Below are 20,418 nucleotides of genomic sequence, written 5' to 3' on the forward strand. Positions count from 1 at the left end.
GCAGGCCAGTTATTTCAGAAGAGTTAATTAAATGGATTATTTTAAGACAACCTTGTCTGTTATCCCTCACCAGCAGCAGTATGTTGACCTCATAATTTATTTCACAACTGAACTCAGGCACAGAGATAATCTTAGAAGGAACTGATACCATTGAGCTTACCTTGCTCTGAGAGTAAACTGTCAAGCATCAGACTTAATACTTGGAAGTGTTCTTTGCTGATTTCACTCTAACCTACATGTGGAAAAATCTGTATCTTACCTTAGCTGAATCTCAAAGTAATGGAAACAAATTACCATAATAAGGACAAGTGGTACATGGCTCCACCTGGCATTAGAACAAACAGACCTCCTGTGGAGTTGACCTGGTTCCATCACTGCAGATTTAGGCGTAATTCCCTTACAAGCAAGCAAATAATGATTTCATGACCTCATCCTGTTAGTCTTAGTAGTATACAAGATTTCATATCCAGTAACTGACAGACAACTGCAAGTTCCTTCTTAACAGCTAAAAATGAGACCAGCCCTCCCATATTGCAGTTTGTTGTACTTTGGGGTTTTTCTTTTAAATATACCAAACACCCAAATTATACTGATGTCTAGATGTCTGTTCTTACAGAGGCCACATAAATAGCCATTTCATACCACATTTCAGTGGTATGAAATGCTGAGGAACAATTGTCTCTCTTAGTGAAAGTAACTTCAGCTTGCCACTTCATGCAGTACCCTGTCCAGCCAAGTGTTTCATGCTGGTTTCACATCCCTGCTATTGCACAAATGCATTCAGACTGACACCCACGGGCTCGCACCATGTACAGCTGTGCTTTGAGAAAATAAGGAATCAGAACAGACTTGTTCCCACTGGCATTTGAAACCAGGGGTCCAGATGTTGATCAGGGCAGATACAGATCACAGATTAAGATGCAGTGAAAAGGGATTTAGTCATGAAGCATTCCAGCTCTTGAGATGTCAGTGATAAACTAGCGAGAAGATAAGGATGGGTGTCACTGCTGAAACATGTGTTGAACTATCAAAATTCCTTCTAAGTTTTTTAGGTCAAGCCACCCATCCCAGGCTGAGCTGCTGGTTTACAATTCTCAAATTCACAAACCACCACCTAATAGGGATGGAGCAGGGAGGGCAGGGATGTCAGGTGAATTAGGCTGTTAAGTAACTGTTCTGAACAGCAGTTCAAATCTCTTCAGCTTCATTGACTGGCTCTGAGCCACTGCCAGGGCATATGGAAGAATTTCCCACTGCATTATATCATTCACAATTTTAGAATTTCCATCTGCAAAAAAAAAATTAGGCAGAACCCCCCAAACCTCTCCTTACCTCATTGTCTCCAAGAATGAAAAAAAAACCACTCAATGTATGCCTATTTTGCTACTTGAGTTCAGGGCCAACATGATGACAGTTATCACCTTCATGATTCTGCAATGCTACCACCAGACCAGGATCCCAAGCTGCCATGGTTTTGGGACACAGCAGCATATACAGTTATACAGTTCTCATTTAAAAGAGAATAAATTACCTGCCACCTTTCATCAAACAAGACACATTTGCTATCCTTCAGGAAAACCACCAAAAATAAATTAACAAAAAAAAAAAAAAAAAAAAAAACCAAAAAAAACCAACTTATTTTTGTTTACTAAGACAGTACCTGGGGCTTGTAACTCTAGTAAAATTCTGGATCTTTGATTTCTTTTGCTTAAAAGCAGTAGCTGCTTGAATAGATTTCCAGAGTCCAGAACAGCAATTTTTTTTAGTGGGTGCTCTAGCATACAGTAATTGTGCTTAAATTAAGGGACCTTTCCATATGTAAATCCTTTCCAAGCAGAAGTAGGCCACGGATATCTTCAGCCCTATAAAGCATTTCAGTCACCCAAGCAGAAGAGAAATTACACTTAGCTTGAGTTAACCTGTAGAGCTGACACAGCCCTCCCTCTACAGCATCTGCGCTACCCAGTGAGCCGTGTGAGCTCCCTCCCAGCTGCGGTGCACAAAGCAGAAAGCAGCACCTACTGCTGCAGACCTGAAGGGTTTTAATAATGTTTTGTCTCATTGCTTCCCTCCAGAAAGCGGTTCCAGAATCCGCAGGCTTACACAGCTTGTGAATTTACTGCTGCAATAAATGCAAAATGAAAAATCTGAGATGATTTTCCAGGCTAATAAAAGTAAATAGCAATTAGGTAAACTCACATGGCATGTCTATCTGCTTAGTGAATGTAAATGCACTCTACTCATTCTTGACTTCAACTATCACGCTCAATGGCGGTAATGTTAATGCAATATTAAATGAAGCCTCCAACAGTCCATTAGACTAATCTCACTATTAAGAGGCAGGAAACCCTTCAGTGACTCTCTTCTCACTGTTCAACCCTCCAGATCCTGATTCAACATAAGCTGGTGTTCAGTAACTGCACATAACCTAAATGACTCAGCACACAAGTGCAAGAAAAAGCAGTGTTCTCCTGGCAGCAGAACAGGGGTGGGAATGAAAGGATGCCTGCAGAGCTCACAGGCTGCAAGTATGTGCAAGGACGAAGCATTTATAGCATTTGTGTGATCTTTTAAAGTGATTTCAAAACTAATCCATTGCACCTTTTGTGTCAAGGAAAAGATGTGGTCATTCCTAAGGTCACAGCCACTTACTGTAGTGCAGGCTGATCCTCAGGTTTGTATTTTCAAAGTACAATCAAATAGGTCTTTCAGAAATGTCAATTTTTTAAAAGTCTAGGTCATTTTACAAGTTCCAATTTTCATCTTTCCACCTGCTGTTTTTCTAACAGACTTAATATTTTGCAATTAAAAAAATGGAATTGCAATGAGAGATCAGTACCTTTGATCTAAAACTTTCAATGCTCAGAGATTAGTAACCAATCAAGTAACCATTTTTTCCTTTTTTTAAGAGAAGCACTGACTAACCCCAGTGTTTCTACTACCTGATATAACACTTAACATAAATTTTCATGTTTATAAAATAACACTAAAGCTATAATCTAGCTTTTGAGGGGGAATTTATACTTTGAGACAGACATAACAAAGGGCATTAACTGCCAACTACAGGCCTGTTGCATTTTGGCAGTACTTGTACAGCAGTTCTGTACAAGTTCTCCATCTTACCATATTTTGGTAATACTTGCACAGCTGAAGAAACTTGAAAGAGAAGAGAAGCTTCATAGTCATGTACAGACTATAACATTTAAGAAGTTTCTCATCACCCAGGAAGCACCTGACTCAAGCTTTCCTTCACCAGACAATTCACTGAGATGCATTTAACATTTTATGGCCTTCTGTCTACTTATTTTTCCCTGCCGTTTTGGCACTTCCCAAAGTCTCATGACAAATCCTTAAGCAACAGCCCAGTTAAACTCCCATACTGAGGTGCAATATTGAGTGTATTTCAATTCTTGGTATTAGTATGTCCAAGGGACCCACACAAGCAGTTGACAATAGGCAGTAACTAAAATTCTTGTAAGAGAGCCTTTTTGTATTTACAAACAGCTCCAAAAATTAGGTGTACACCATCACAAACAGTGCTTTGGAAAATTAGTTTTGTGAGACAAAACCTACATTCTGAAAAAAGACTACCAAAAAAGCAATTAAGCTTATATAAAGAGGGCCTGAAACCAAATTCTAGATGTTATGAACTATTTCCATTCCTTCTGAAGGGCATTTTGCTACAGTAACTTAACAGAAGAATACTTTGAAATTGACCTGCAAGTTCCATTGACAAAGAGTAGAACAATAGTTGAATCTCTTCCCTAAAAGCTGTCCTGTTTAAGGAGAGAAAACTCTTCAAAGATGCCAAATGATAGAACAAACTCACATATCCCCCAACATTCTCAGCTCTGAAACCTGTTGGTCCCTTATCTTTTTTCCCCACTACTTAGACAATGCAGATGGTTCTCAACTCACTTTGATAGCACAGCAAAAACATAAGGTTTGCCAGCTGGGTAGTATAGACCACATTGAACAAAATTAGTTTTCCAATTTTTTGTTTCCTCTAATCCTGTGCTCTCCCAAGGAACCATGGTATGGTTTGTCATGAGGAACAAATGAGCAGCCTGTCTTATGCACCCTGTACAGAACCAAAAAAAACCAATTAAATGGAACCAGTTGTTTCCTGTAATACAGAGAATTAAAGTTAAAATCCATATGATTGCTGACACTTGGAAAGCAGTGTACACAGCCACTCAGACCAACATCTTGAGGCTTTTTCTAAGAGAAACCAGATTGAAGAAAACAAAAATACCTAATGCAAGAACTGTCATTTGTTTGCTAACCAAGGTAACTACAAGCCTATTGTCACTGTGGTGAGATGATATCCAAAATGACAAATTAGGAACAAAGGATGGCACTTACTAAGCAAATTCTAAAATGCAGAAACTTATATGTTCCAGAACCTATGAAACTTAGCTCAAGCTTCATGTGGACATTTTGCATTATGTCTTACAGATCATTCAAAGAAGAGACACTTAAAGCTGAGAAATTTTCAGTACTATTAGCAGGTATGGTGGTTACTAAATATTTTAGAAAGCCTTAGCATTCTGAAGAGCAGCCCTTTCAAGATATTTCTTTGTAACTTAAGGCAACCATGAAAGTGAAGTTGGAGCTTTCAGGGGGTGTTCTTGTAGGGTGTTTCATATTAACCTGTAGGAACTTACAACCTTGGAAGTAAAAATACTTCTGTACCAGGATAGTAGGATACTAGTAATGTCATTATTTCTGACCAGTACTTTTCAAAACATGTGGCCCACATTTGCAAGAACACCTTTGCCATTGATCTTTGCTAATCTTAACATTTTACAGTCTGTACATTTTCAGCGTTTGTAGTGGGTGACACTCTTTAAGATTGAAGATGCTACTAAGATTCAGTTAATAGGTTTTCCATAAATAAAACCAGCCATCTTTTACCTAATTTATTTAATTTTCAATTTTTTCCAATTCCAAACAAAAGCTAAATACAAGTTTTAAACAGGTAAGCACTAGTTTTATCCAAAGGGAGTAGGCTTATGCAGTTTTACTCCAGTAAGGTACTCAACCCTTAAGCAGAGCCTTCTTTGTCATCAAAACTATACAGTAGTCTTTCTTTTATCATTGCACAATCTTAAAATGTTCTGTCAGAACCAACTTTTGACACTCCAAACACTATTTTACATTGGTTTATAATGTCTATTCCAAAAGAAAGAAAAAAAACAACCTCAATGGGTTTTCTGTAAGAAATGTTTTAGAAACCAGTATTTCCTGCACAGTTCACCTGCAAGTTTACAAGTCTCAACTCTCAAGAAAAAATAATCCTCTACCAACATTGTTTCTGCAGCTATTATTTTACCTTTTTTGAGCTGCTTTAGCAACTTCAGACTCCAGGTCTGCCTCATCTGTATAAATGCATCCAACTCAAAAGAATACCTTCATACAGTTATACAGCAACTTGGGGAAAGAGATCCAAAACAAAAGTGCCAGTAAACTTAAGACATGGCCCAGCAAAATAAAAGAGGCAAAAAACACCTATACATTAAATGAGATGCCTTTTTTTTTTTAAGAAAGATTTCTTTCCCACACTTACTTCCTATTGTAATAGCCACTTCTTCGTTCATTAGAATGAATGATAGTGCTCGTCTATACAATCATGAACAGCAAAGCTATAAGGCTTTTATACCCGTTACATTCACTTCTCACCCTCAAAATACTGATGGTTAACATTAGGGATGTTAGGGGGCATGACCAGCACAAATGGGAACACCACCACAAATGATCACCTTGTGCTTTCGGATACATTTGTTTCAATGTACAGTCCCTTCATTTCGCATTTCAGTAAGATGCTGATGCAGTGCAGAAGTGTGCAGAGCATCCTCTCTTTCACAAGGTCCATGCAGAAAACATCTAAAAAAAATTGCAAAGTTCTGAGATACAAATGATTAAAAAAATCCAGGATGATCAAGTTTCACAATGTATAGTGTTCTGAACATGAGTCCATTTTCTTCTAAATTCTGAAAGAATGAAGTGGTGAGGAAAGTGAAAATCCACTGCTGCATTCTGTGATCTTCCCCATTTTGCTGGCCAGTACCTTACTCTGGCATGTACGGACAGAGGTGATCCTCTATGGTACCAACCGTCCAGTGAGTGAGCTGCTCCTGTGGCAGGTACAGGCAGATGCTGCATAACTTGAAGATTGTAGCTTTGTTTTTTGGAGTCTAGAGGCAAAGAAAACCCAAAGAAAAGGTATTAAGCCTAGAAGTTAACTCAGGTTTTAGTAGGCAGACCCCCAAAGACATTTAAAATTCACTATTTCATACACATAGACAGAGCTTAAAATTAGTCTACCAACTCTAATGCATAAAATGTTTTCACTATTTTGTTCATTCTTTACTTGAATTATTTCTGTATTGTCACCCAAACCAAAGCTTTAATTTTTTCTTAAACGCTGTTAGGCCTATTTCAGAACTTCTTCAATTTTTAATACAAGAACATTAATTCTATGTGAACACATATGTGGCCCATAGTTAGTTTTTGCACGTATGAGTCCTATTTATAGTGTAAGCTTCCCCTGAAACTGCCAAAATGCAATCATGAATGCATGATTGGTTTTTCTACTTCAGTACCTTTCAGCAAAATCACTGATGTTCCCAAGAAGAAAAAGCTTTTTGTGATTAAAATACACCTGTTAAAACAAGGACAAAAGAAGCTTACCTGCAAGTGCTGTCTGTCAATGAAGAGAAACACTGACTGGTTAGGGTTGTTGACAACAATTCCAGTCTTGTCCTTTCGGCTCAGAACATGCAGAAACTGTTTTTCATAGTCACCATGATGAAATTCAAACTTGGCCTACATGGTGCGAGGGAAGGAAAAAAAATATTTTTCAAGATAAAACTCACATGTAACCCATTTATTGTCTTCAATCTGGGGCTTTACAACCACTTTTGTTCTTTCCTTTTCTGATCTATTCTGAAAAGCAGAAACTGTGTCTTGACACAATTTTAAGAATCCCCTAATTTCATTCTGCCAACACTGATTGAGCCATTGCAATGACATATTAACAACTCAAAGGTACAACACTACCTGCAGCATATATAAAACCCAATTTATCTTCCTGTGGCAGAAGATCCCTGTGCAACAATTTATAATGCAAAGGCTCCATCCATCTTACTCTTCCATCTAATCAAATACAGCAATTTGGAATACAAAACCTTAACAACACCATCACATTTAGACAAAGATTCAATTGTACTAAGAGGCACATCTAATCCACTCCTACAAATACAAACACACTGTATGCATTTATACATACATGTCATTTGCAAAGGCCCTTTGGAAACTTACATTTTGGAAGGGCTAATACAACAGTGCATAAAGATAGGAGGCAGAATTTGGCATTCAGAACACTGACTGCTTTATAAATAAAAGCAGACAGCATACTTTTCTAACATTTACAGAACTTGCATACCTTATCAACTTATTGGTTAAAGAGAACACTCCCTCCAGGAACAAGTTAGTGACTGAAGTCAAAACCCAAAACCCAATACCTGAACAGGCCTAAAGGGTTCATCAGATCCCTTCCACCGAGAGAACAGGAGACAGACTATCTTCTCAATATCATTACGAGGCCATAGAATGAAGTCCATCTCCTGGGTACAGCCGATCACATCCTGTGAGCAATAAATTTCTGTACTTACATTCCCTCCAGTAGTCAAAGACACAGATAAGCAACTTATCTATACAGGCACATACTTGAGAGGTGATACTTATACAATATTTGTTTGATTTTCCATTTGTATTATTCATACCACAGCTGAAGTCTTCCTCGCTTGCCACTGAATTTTAGTAGCATTACCCACTTAGTATAAACTACAACTTTAAGAAAACACTAGCAAAGACTGTCTGTCTTCCAATATTCGTAAAGCAACATCACTTAGATGTACAGCAGGAGCTGTTGCAAGAATTCCTTCTAAAGGACACATTCCTTCTAAAGGACAAAGATGGCAAGAAGATACAATTCCCAAGGCACATCTCTGAATGAGACAAACGAAAGGTAAAACTTAAGAACTACATATTTCAACAATTTCAGAACTATTCTTACCCCACTGCTACTCTTCAAACTAGACCACATAAACAAACACAGGCCCACAGAGGCCTCATGCAGCAAATGAGAAAACAAAAAGGCAGGATTAGCCTTCAAGATTCACAAGGAAAAGCACAAGTGTTGGAAAAGTACAATTCAGCAAGCATAAAAAGGAGCCTTACCCTGCGCATGGACTGGTAGCGGGGTGCATGGAGCTGTACTACATCCTTCTGCAGAAGCTCTAAGGAACTTTCCAAAGAATAGCTGGAATCTCGCACACCTTTCAGGATATTTTCTTCATAGTTATTGGTCATGACTGGTATCACTTCAGACACTTCAAAAAGTGCTGACTTTTTCTTCTAAAAAAAGCACAGATTACATTAAGATTGCAATCCTTTTTAGGAAACTATAGGTAACAGTTTACTTCAGGATTTGTGATTTTCTGTATAAAGTACACATCACACAGACTAAGACTTTGACACAAATCATTCTAAAATTCACATGCAAAGAAGTTCATAAATTAAACAGAATCAGACTGACAACTTTTATAAAAGCTGTACAGATTTTTGTAGTCTCCAAAAATGCAGATTTACATATCAATCTTGAAAACACTAAGATTCTACATAAAACTTAACAGAATTACTCCTTCTTCAAGTAGAGTATACAACTCTGGGATGACCAAGAACTTCTGCAAGCTTCTCTCTGCAAATCAGGTAACACCTTTTTTCTCCTTTTCAATTTTTTACAGTTTGCCTTTTATGAAAAGTGAAATCTTTCAATGCAACATTTGGTGACAGCAGGTGACTGAGATACCATCTGAAGTTAGCTATAATCTTCTCAAAGGAGAACTATTTTCATTTGCTATATAACTTTTGTACTCCCTACAAATATTTCAGCATCTCTCAAGGAAGGCCAAAACATTATGAGAATATAAAATCACTAAAGTTTATGTCTGTTTCTAACAGTGCACTGGAAGTCTTGACCTACTTAAGAGAAAGTGTATCTCACCAAATAATGCTCCACTTCCCCTCTCCCCCCCTCTTCATCACAACACAGGTAACAGGCAACTATTTGCTAACCATACTGACTTGAGCTAAACTCCTACTTTAAGCAAAATGGTACGGGACGGACATCTTCAGATCACTGAGATGTATGCAAATATAACAGGATTTAAAACAGGCATTTGCCATGAATTTCTACAAAGCAATAAAAAAGTACTACCAATGTCCAACTAAAAGAGTCACAGCCATGTCACCTAAGAAAATCTAATTGTTGCCACTGCTTAAACATTCATTTTTATGTTACTATTGCACAGCACCCAGAAATTATACTTCAATAAAATCCATCTCTGCTTGCACTAGAACTGACAAACAAGAGCAAACTGAACTCAGAATTTTAAAGAAACTTTTCAAGGAAAAGTCTTCATTAAAAACACCTAATTATTACATCAAATGCAAAATCTATACATATGAGGAGATTAAACAATATCAGAGCTCATCTACATGCATTATGTACTCTAATGCCATTTGCTTCTACCTTCACTTCCTCATCATGTGTTCAGCACATTCACTTCCTCTAACTGCTTCCCTTAACGTTCTGTGGATAAAAACTCTCCCACAATTGCGGGTCTATAGCTGGCTTTAGAAAGACCCAGCTCCCCACCCAGATGTGTGGAGTTCAGCAGCAGAGGAGGCAGCCAAGCCAAGGAAGATTTTTCTCTTTGCCTTCCCAACTCCCTTTCAAAACGACAGCAGCACTTCCACATGTGCCTGCGCACTTGGGCCATTTCCACATCACATCTTGCGACTCCTCCCTTCAACTGCCAGGTCTTCCCTTCTGCTTTCACCAGATAAACACACGGGGCAATCGCCCCAGTCAGACCGCCTTCACAGCCCAACTGCTCACAGCCAGCAATTGGGCAGGACAGACCCCAATTAGGCTCAACGATTTACAGTGTTAACTTTGAAAAATATCTACCCAATACAGAAGTTACTAACTAACCATTTAAAGAGGCACTGGAACCCTCCGCCTTACAAAACTACAAAACACAAAGAGCCAAAATGACAAACATGAACTAAGTGAGTATCATAGCAATTAGCAATTAAAAAAAAATAAAAGTCAATGGACTCTGTTAAGGATAAAACATTTGATGCAATCAGGCAGTAAGACTTTGCACAGAACGCTTAAAATGCAACAGACACACTTTAAAACCAAGTTACCTTGTCTTTGAACACAAAGGCAATGTACATCTTGAAGTCAAACTGGTCAGCTAAAGATTCTTTTTTCTTTCTAAGCTGAGCACGAAGTCTGTTCAGAGCTTGTTTCTTCCGGGAGTTTGGGTCCCCCATTTTGTAATACAGATGGTACTAAAGCCTTTGGAAACTGTCGCTAAACTACGGGCACCTTTTCGTAAGACTTAAGTACAACAGAAACAAGTCGCTTGATTCCTGCTAATATAACTGAATAGATCAAACGCTAATGTAACCCAGAACCGCACCTCAGGCAATATTTTACGAGAATGTCATATTGGAGGGGTCAAGAAACAAAGAAAGTAGTTGTCCAGCCATGGCTGGACAAGAGGTTTTACAATAAATCAAGAAAAAACCCCAAAGAATTTCGAAGAGAAAAATTTGAACAGTTTAGCTGCAGGAATAAGTGGGAAAGAATGAAGGGGGAAAAAAAAAGAAAACAAACCCCAAACAAATCTTACCACAATTTATGTGTACAACAAAAAGCAAGTGGCACAAGCCCAATCCATGGGGGGGGGGGTATTTTTGCTCTGCTTACAAAAAAAAAAACCCGAAGCTGAAATTACAAACTGCGTTCTACCCCAGCCAGATTCATGACTCTACTGATTAGTATTCTCAGCCTTCCACTATTGCTATGTTGCCTGTCTTTTTCTTTAGTATTATTACACTTGGTGGAGAGCAGAGAAAAGGGTGCAAAGGAGGAGTGCACAACCCGGGAAGTATGACATTTCTCTGCCACCAACAACAACAAAATCAACTACTGACAACACAGCGCTGGTTTGCAGGGGAGCAAAGAGAAAAGACAGCGGAGTCATTTCTAACTTCATCCTGCTCATCACTACCCTGAGGCTACTGCTGCCGAAGAGGAGAGGGATCATGATGGCCATTGACAAGGGGCGAACAGGGATTCAAAGGACACTATTATCTCACCGAGAGACTTAAGCCTGAATCAGTGCCCCAAACCCGGGCTTGCTCCCTACCCGTGGGAGAGCCCTACATCCCCCGACACCTCATACACTCCCTGGGCTGCTGATCCCCCGGGGATCCTTCCCTCTCTCTCTCACTCAGCTGTGCGAGCACGGTCAGCCGAGGCTGTGCATGTCCGGCGCTCTTGGATTTCCCTTCGGCTTCTCTCTGCGCGCAGGGCGGCCGCGCCCGGGGCAGCGGGACACCCACAGCAGCACCGCCTCTCTCCCCTCTCACTTCATGGCCACGACTCGGAAAACATGGAGTGCGTTTCGCTCCTGCTTTTCGGTGACAGATTTCTTTGCGAGGTTTTTGTTTGCTTTTTATCTAATTGCAACCTAGGTTGCAATTTTAAACCTCTAAATCACCCTCCCCCGAATAAAAGCAAATCCCCAGTTATCAGGTTATTTTCTTCCTCTCTCCAGACATTTTTCCCCCTCCTCAGGTGTTTGATTAGTCGGGGTTAAAAAGTTTTTAGGTTAACAAATTCGTCGGACCAGGTTAAGAAGAGGAGGGGGAAAAAAAGTATTTCTCCCCTTCTCTCCCTGGAGAGAAAGGAACAAAAAACCAAAGGAAAACAAAAATTAAAAAAAAAAAACGAACCCCTCCCAAAGCTTCCCCCCGAGTTAAGCAAGAGACTGAGAGGCCCCGACGAGAGCCCGGGACCGTGGCCCGCTCGCTACCCGCAGCCGGCGGGCGCAGGAGGAGCAGTGGAGGAGGTGGCGGCGGTGCTGGCAGCACGGAGAGGAGCCATGTCAAGATAAAGCCACGAAGCCGCGGAGCCCCCCCATCCCTGCCGCAGGGGACACGGTGACCGGGCCGCCCGCTCTGCCGCTGCTCGGCCCCGACTTGGTCCCCATAGTCTAGCTCAGCGCCCCGGGGCCGGGGAGTGGGGAAATGGTGGCGGAGAGAGAAGGAGAAGGAAGAGGCGACGGCGGCGGAAGGAGGAGGAGGAGGAAGAGGACGCTGTCCCTGCGCTAGAGGCTCCTACGGAGGAGGGCGGCGGGCATAGAGAGATCCCGGAGCGGCGTCGGAACAGGACCGGGACGGCCGGGAAGAATGATGAAAGGACTGAGGAGAGCCTCTTTTCGCCCAGGCGGTCCCGGGACGTCCTCGAGAGCGACGGCGGGAGCGGGCAGGAAGGAGCGGGAGTGCCTGTGCTTCGGCACGGAGCAAGCACGGAGTGCAGCTGCGCAGCCACCACGGACCCCTCAAAATGGCAGCGCCTGAGTCACACAGGCACCGCCCTACCCGCCCCGCTGGAGCGTACCAAGCGCTCGTGCCTCTGGGGGGGCGAGGCACTGTTGTGGTCGAGGAAGTAGAGCTCAACCTCAGTAACCACCGTGTACACGCCTTGTCGGAAATGGCAGAAAGCACAATACAGCAGCGGCATGGAGCGTCTCCGAGCTCTCACCGCGCCAAGAATGCTCACTGCCCTACACTTTCTTCCCCTCCACCCCCCGTGGTCACGCCTCGTGTAACCGCCCGCTCGCCCCGCGTGGTGCCCGCGGGACAGGGACCCGGATGGGGCTGCTCAACGCCGTTCTCGGGGGCGGGGGGGGGGGGGGGGGCGGGGGAACGACGACGGGCAGGGTGTGAGGCAAACGAGAGGGAAGAGCCATGCCCCACCCCCCCCACGCCCGCCCGAGGTGGTATATGCCTGGGGCAGTTCCCCTCCGTCCCACCCAAGGAACGCCTGATCCCCAAATTCCGTCGCCTTGCCGGAATGCTTAAACTTGTTCCAGCCTTTAGCGTGGTGATGTTATAGGTAAACAAGTCTCGTAGTGGCATATTTTGTGTAATTTGCTACGTCGCGGTTTGTATTCAGCCCGTCCCACGTATGCAAAGTAAAACTGTAAATAAAACAACAATTAAATTCCAGCATGTATTCAAAGCTGACATGGCGAAGGGTGTGTCTGCAGCGCTGATCTCGCCACAGCAGCCAGTGACAGTCCGTGTTCCTCCTGGCGGCCGCAGCGCTTCCCGAGAAGGCTAGCTAAGTTTGATAAATAAGTAATTGCTGTTCCAGAGACACAAACCTAATCCTTGGAGAGAAGTAAGCGGTTTTATTTCTGCACTGCAAGGACAGGCTAATGCCCCTCTTCTTCCCTTCCCGTTCTCTGGAAGGAAGGAGGAATGTCATGGAAGCAATGGATGCGACGCGAGGACGCAGACTGCTGTGGAGCCTTCTCCCTGTGGGAAGGCCCAGGGCGAGTAGGAGGAATCGCCATCCTAGCACCGGGCCCGGTCGTTTGCGGGCCCATCCTTGCGTGCCAGGGAAACCTCCGCGCTGTCCCACATGCCCCGGCCCGGGGCTGCTCCCGAGGCGCCGGCAGCGCAGGTTCGTGCCGGGGAGCCGAGGGGTGCTGAGCGGCTGGTTTGTGCCACTGCATGGCCCGGGCTGCCGGGCTGGCTGAACGCCGCGCTCCCACCTTTCCCTGGGAGCTGGCGCCTGTGACTCCAGGGAACAGCGGCGATATTACAGAGATTACAGGCAGAAGACAAGTGCGGGCACCGTCTCTCTCACTTGATCGTGTTACAAAGCCCATGAAGCATGCCAATGGCACTCTCCAGTAATTCCACATTTCAGTGTCTGGTTCCCCAGTCTCTTGCTTGTCCCTGCCGATCCCCCTTTTTCTCTCCTGACCCTCAAATTAGTTATTTTCCTTTAGAATGCCTTTCTTCTACATACTTTCCCTGGGACATGTCTCTCCTGCCTGTCTTACAGGCAGGAGCTGTGTTCAGCCTTTGGACCTTGTTATCTTCTCTGGGTGTTATCCAGACCCTCCCATGCGAACAGTCCTCTTGCCTTCCCTGACACCAGCATTGCCCAGAACATTCCTCTGTTGTTTGAACAAGAACAGAGCAGAAATGTAATTTTTACCTACTTAGAGATTGCTGTTCAGTCCTAACGGGCAATGCCGATTGAAAATAACCCTTTATTTGGTGGTAAAAAGCAAGGCAGGTAAATAGGAGGATTACGTTAGCTCCGCACTTGTGTGGCTATTTCAGACTGACATGAGTTTTTTAACTACATCAGTCTGTCCTTAAGGAGAGCTGTGTTTAGATAACTGCTCTTCCAGCCAGTTTGGTCCAGTTTTGTTTTCCACGCTGCCCTGTGTGACATTTTGTGCTGCAGTCTTGCGCCCACTGCTATTTTAAGGCATGACTCACGCTTGGCCTGTGACCCGCTTTGTGCCAGCACAGCAAGAGCTCGGCACCGCCTGACGAGGGGATTGCCCCGGCAATTCGAGGCCCGCGGGGGGAACTGGCGCCTTGCCCACCTGCAGAGGGGAAAGGAAGGCCTTTTCTTCCAGCCCAGGGACTCCAGCTGCCCTTTTGAGATGCAGTCACAAGGGATCGGGCAGCTGCCCAGCCCCAGGCTGAGGAATGCACCCAAAAAATTTTGTCAAATGTAGTGGTGGTGTAAGAGCACTTTTTCTTCTGGAGGACTTTATAGTAGAGCTATGAGGAGAGGAATATATATATACTTAGATAAAATATACATATACTTAAATAGATGTGTGTGTCTGTGTGTAAAGGAAAAGGGAGTTCAAGTACAAAGTATTACGTGTTAAGCTGCCAACACCTGTCTTCTGCAAACTCAGGCTGCTCAAATCCTTTCAGAAAGGATAGGGAGCTGGAATCACTCCTTCTGTAGAGACTGGTGCTCCTCCTGAGATAGACAACTTCCTTTTTTTAGCAAGGTCAGAGAAGATTTTTTTCCCCTTTTGCTCATAGTCTAGTAAAGGTACCCTGACAACATTTACGCAAATGAGTCAATTAACCAACCCAAGTGTGTTTAGTATACATTTACATGCAGAAATTTTGCATTATTAAATTCATGAGTGCTGGCTGAGTCTTGTCCTACTTTTATATAGTGGTGCTTCTGTCTCTCCATCATGAAGAAGCTTATAGGGTAGAAAAATCTCATCATCTTAGTTAAAACATATGTCAAAAAGTAACATCTCTTAATGAAGGGAGAGTTAAGACTTAGCAAAATAAATACTTGTATGCTATTGATCCATAATTCTCTTGACTACATAATTACGTATTATTGTTATGCTTCATACTGGTTATGCAATGTTGCATCATTTATAAAAGAAGCTTGTGGCCCTGGAAGCTGGGTGTGTATTTTGCAATTGTAACACTCAATTCAATGACAGACTACCTCTCTTCAAATCTAATTTAAAATAATGTAAGGCTTATCACTGAGAAGAAAGGAATGTGCATGTTATACAAAACAAACCTGACAAGTAGGTTGTGGCATTATATGCAGTAATAGTTCTCTTTTTTTAGGCTTAAATCCCATTAACACAGCAAAAATAGTGTTTCTTGTGCACAATAAATCCAGGCTGAGTAAAACAGCCAGCAGAGTGGGTCAGCCTCTGCTTGGTTAGCACAACACAGACAAATCAGCTGGTGTCCTTGAGGCTTTCCCCCAGAGTGAGGAGGACTGTGTAGACCACCACAAAGCTGCAGTCCTGTACCCTTGGAGGAGTCAGGTGCACACAGACCCCTCTGAGGACTGGGGTCGCAGCATCAGGGCTGCCATCCTGCAGAAGTACAGAATCCAGCAGCACAGGAAATGGCCCATGTGAAGGTAGTCATGTATTCTACTTGTCTCAAAAATATATTCCTTGGGAGAGAAAGTGACTCATGGAATTCTGAAAGTTTAAAATATCTGGTTGAAAAAAGTTTGAAAGTTTAAAATATCTAGTTGCTGGCTATGCTTCTCTGAAAACCTGGTATTTTCCAGTTACCATGTTATCATATCCTCACTATTTTCAGTGAAACCAAGCACTCCTTTGCATTATAACTTGTGCTTTTTCTGTAAATTAAAAACCATTGATAACTTTCTAGATACACCTTGTTGTTTTGGGTTTCTTTTCCCTAAAATTTATGTAATTTCAGAGTCTAATTCCTGTTTTCAAAATTGCATGTTTACTCATAAGCATGTGGGCAAGATTGTACTCTAATGCCCCTGCTCCTAATTTCCAGCCTAATGATTAGGTACTTAAAAATTAATAATATCATGTTAATAATTAGTTTTTAATAAATTGCCAAAAATTGTTATGTATGTTATAGACATATTTAGGAAGACATTAGATGGATTCTGTTATCTTTCTTCTGTACATTCCACACATACTGTACTGTATGTTAGAAGCAGAATCAGCCCTGAAGCTACTTGCTTCAAAAACAGAACTATGATTAATTCAGTGCCAAATATTTATGCATCATACAAAAATAAATTAGTATTCTTTGGAAATTCAAACAAGACAAATTAGGTGGTAATTAAAACTCTTTCATATACTTCAGAACATACTGATTCACTCATTTCTACATTCAGAGAAAACAGTTTCTAAGTCATAAGAGAAATGCTTTTGTGCAAAGAAATGTCAGTGTTTAATGTTCAACATTCCTTATATTGTGTTCTGGACCCACTTAGAATTACAGAATCATAGAATGACTTTGGTTGTCCACCACTGTCTACTTCCTCTTGTGATAGACAGCAGTGGACAGAAGAAAATTAACTCTACCCCTGCCAAAACCAGCACACCACTGCACAGCTGTTGCTACAATATGAAGCCTCATTGGGCACTTCCTTTTGTCCCATCTTCTAGTTTCAGGGGGCTGTGGTCATAAAATGGGACATGTTCTTGGGCATGTGAGGTACTGGTCTTAAATAATGTAGGTTTTGTGCTTTAATCAGCAGATGCTTGCAAGAATAAGGGTGAAATTAAAAAAAAATGTTTTATTTGTTCCATCTGTAAATAAAATTCTAAATACTTGCAGTCAACAGCAGCTTTAGCATATTATTAATTTGTAGCTTTTATAGAGCATGTTTAATTTTTAAATCTTAAAGCACTTTTTTTTTTTTTTTTTTTTTTTTTTGGAGCTGTGGGTTAGGACCTAACAGTGTCTTAAAGGATGTCTCAGTGGCTCCCACAGTACTCAACTAGGGAAAAAAATAACCAGGTGAGATGCAGATTTTTCTTTCAACTTTTCACCTCTGAGGCACTCAGGATCACGGTTCACAGGACAATCTTTTGTTTTAGTACATGAAATTTGTGTACTTCCTGGAGAGATCTAATTATTAACAGTGGCCATCACTGAAACCCAGTCGGCCTTATGAATTATACCTGGATTGTGCCGTCTACATAATCCACACGTTTCGTTAGCATGCAGCCTTCCATGCTGATTAACGCAGGGAAAAGAAGACAAACCGCGAATTTCTTGTCGGTAACACACGAAGCACGACGAAAAACCAGAGGCGGAGGGAGGGAAAGCGTGATGCCACGCTGCCACCTACTGTCACCCTGCGGACTGCGGGGAGTTCTTTCATCCCTGAAATAAATATTGGACAGGAGGGTCAAGAGAACATCAGCGAGGGACCCTGAGAGCCGCAGGTCTTAACTGGGTCAGGGATTCCAAAGGCGGTCTCGGGCCTTCCTTCCCCGGGCCCTTTGCAGGGCTGCGGCCAGGGCAGGACTGCGGTGAGACATTCCCGTGTGTCAGAGACTCAGCACTGCAGGGCTGCCCTGGCCCTCTCCCAGGGTGTTCCTCTGCATCCCAAACACAGTCAGTGCTTACAGTAAACACTAACAAATAGGAGGTCTTTTATGATATTTATGTAATAACAAAATTTTTAAAAAACACACAGTGTGGTTTACCTGTACTTAATGTGGCAGGTAGAAATAAAGCCCTTAAGCAGCCCAGAGCTAGATCATTATCTGGAGAGTACAGAAAGGGCCTTGACAAAAGGGACAGTGAGAGTGTCAAGTCCAAATCATCCTTGCCAGCACTTTATTCAGATAGCCAAGTCCAGACTCTCCCTCTGCAATGCTTAGGAAGTTTCCACACACTGGCATGTAAGCAATACAGGACTCCCAAGCTGCTGGAGACCCACCTATTCTCATGCTCTCAGGCACATGAAGTCCTCCAAGGAGCTTTTTTTTTCAGTTTTCATTTGCTGTAAAAACTGATAACATTTATCAACAGCAATGGAATACAAAAGCTCTAAAAAGTACACATTCTCTGCTGCCATGAATAATCTAACAAATTGGCTGAGTTCTATGGGAAACCTCGGCGTGTTTGCTTAGGCTCACTTGAAGTGCAAATAGTCATAAGTATTCATGACAGAGGGTTTTTTTTTTATGAAACAAACAAGCTGAAATGCCTTAATCCCTGTTTAAATTAAAACTTTGGAACTTTGGCTACAAAAGGGGAATTCTTACAGTAAAATAACCTGGATGCTTTTTTTTTTTTTCCCCCTAGGTTTTTTTGGTGAGGTTTTTATATCATTATACTGGTTTCCCACAATTAAAGCTATGAATAAGCTTGTAATAATAAACTCTCAGTGTTCTTTCTGAGATGGTGGTGGGGTTCGAAAACTTTCGAACTGAAGAGACTGAACTGTGGGACATGGTGGTTTGTAAGAGGACATGTTCTTCAGCTGGATAAATTGAAGGAGTGGCAGCTTTGTAATAAACCTCCAGATTGTATGCCTCCAGCAAGGAACAAATTAAAAGGCAAAACCAACAAGACTGTTGCATCAGAACCATCTCCCATTACCTTGGACCCTTCCAATTACCAACATCTCCAAAAACAGTTATTCCACTTCTGAACTGTAAATCTACCTGAAAATTTTTTATGAATTAAACCTGAATTTTGAAAGGGGAACATCTGAGAAAGTTTACTTTTGAAAACATAGCATTTACAAGACATACAGTTTATATATTGCAGCCATAAAATTCACACAGTGCCTCTTAAGTATGATTTATGATAGAAATTGATGCATGCATCTAATTTAAATACTTAGTATAGTTTTTATTGGAATTTAAAATTTTTGTATAAGAAAACATAAAATGTAAAAACAGGAATGTTTTTATGGTGTGCTCATATAGGCACTACCTGTATCGAGATTTTTCTGAAAGGACATTCAATGCTGGTAGGATTTGTGTGCATATTTAATGAATTACTAATACCTGCCAGTGTTTTGAAACCTAGAAATTTCAACAAAATTAAACTAACCTAAGAGCATGTACTTTTTTTTTAGTACTCTAACAGAACAATATTAATTTAGATTACGTTTCTGCATGTGTTATTTTCATTTGCTGAAAGAAGACAAAGTTTACTGAGCTGACAAAGTTTACTGAGGTGATACTGTGTTATTCAAGATAACAAGAAGGGACCTGACTGAAAAACTACAGAAGGAAATTATGGAATTGAGTGATGGGCAAATACAGCAATGAAATTCAATGCAGAGAAACATCAAAGAATATGCATAAGAAAATAAACCTTAATTTCACACAGTGAATGACAAACTTTGAACTGACCATCACTCAAGAATAAGATCTCAGAGTTATGGCAGATTTTCCCACTGAAATGCCAGCCCAGTGCTCAGCAGTGGCAAATCAAATAACATACAGTTCACAAAAGAGCAGGAAAATGGAACAGCTTTCATGTCAGGGACAGCTAAGCAGGCCTGGGAGAGAGAACTGGAGAGCTGTCTGTGTAACAGTGGCCTAGATGAGGGCAGGTTGTTTGTTGTCCCTTCCAGTACAAGGACTGGGGACATCAAGTGACAATATCGGAATCAGGTTCAAAGGAAAAAAAACAAAAAAGATGGTGTTCTTCAGACAAAAGATTATTTGAGCTCTAGAGGTACTTGCCAAAGGATATTGTGGACAATGAAAATTTAAATGGGTCAGTGAGAGACTGAACAAGAGAGATCAGCTTTATTTCCTTATCCTTGTTTAAAGATTTCCTAACGCCTCTTTTTTTATGTTCTGCCTTTCCTGCTTTCATAGGACCATGACATTCAACTTAAAACATTCTCATAAGTGCCATAGAATTTCTTTCCAAACAGGAGACCGACAGAATGGCAGGCTAAATAAATGCTTTCTCTGTAATTATCCTAATTTTTAATAGCTCCATCATATTGCCTGGGAAAAATGTTGATAGCTGTTCTGTGAGACCTTGATTGTAAGGAATGTGGCCTTAACTCCACAAACTGTTTATTCACAAGTCAGCAGAAGATATTATTAGTATAAATGAAAGATAAATGTGCAAATATTTGCAAGAATATAATTGTCAAGTGGCTTCTAAAAAATTTAACAGCACGCCTAAGGCATAATT

At 41.5% G+C, this 20,418-nt stretch overlaps 1 protein-coding gene across 1 annotated transcript; it reads right to left on the reverse strand.

The window, feature by feature from the left end:
* Positions 1-4,907: 4,907 nt before the first annotated feature.
* On the reverse strand, positions 4,908-12,484 carry LOC311159154 (uncharacterized protein C6orf62 homolog). Its single transcript, XM_084215073.1, has 5 exons — positions 10,282-12,484; positions 8,245-8,421; positions 7,527-7,649; positions 6,694-6,828; positions 4,908-6,197 (listed from the first exon to the last, which is right to left on the reverse strand). The coding sequence occupies exons 1-5, from the start codon at positions 10,408-10,410 to the stop codon at positions 6,072-6,074; spliced, it is 690 nt and encodes a 229-aa protein (XP_084071199.1). The 5' UTR covers positions 10,411-12,484; the 3' UTR covers positions 4,908-6,071.
* Positions 12,485-20,418: the final 7,934 nt, after the last annotated feature.

The sequence above is a fragment of the Fringilla coelebs genome (assembly GCF_963513975.1).
Source record: "Fringilla coelebs genome assembly, chromosome: 1".
Classification (NCBI taxonomy): domain Eukaryota; kingdom Metazoa; phylum Chordata; class Aves; order Passeriformes; family Fringillidae; genus Fringilla; species Fringilla coelebs.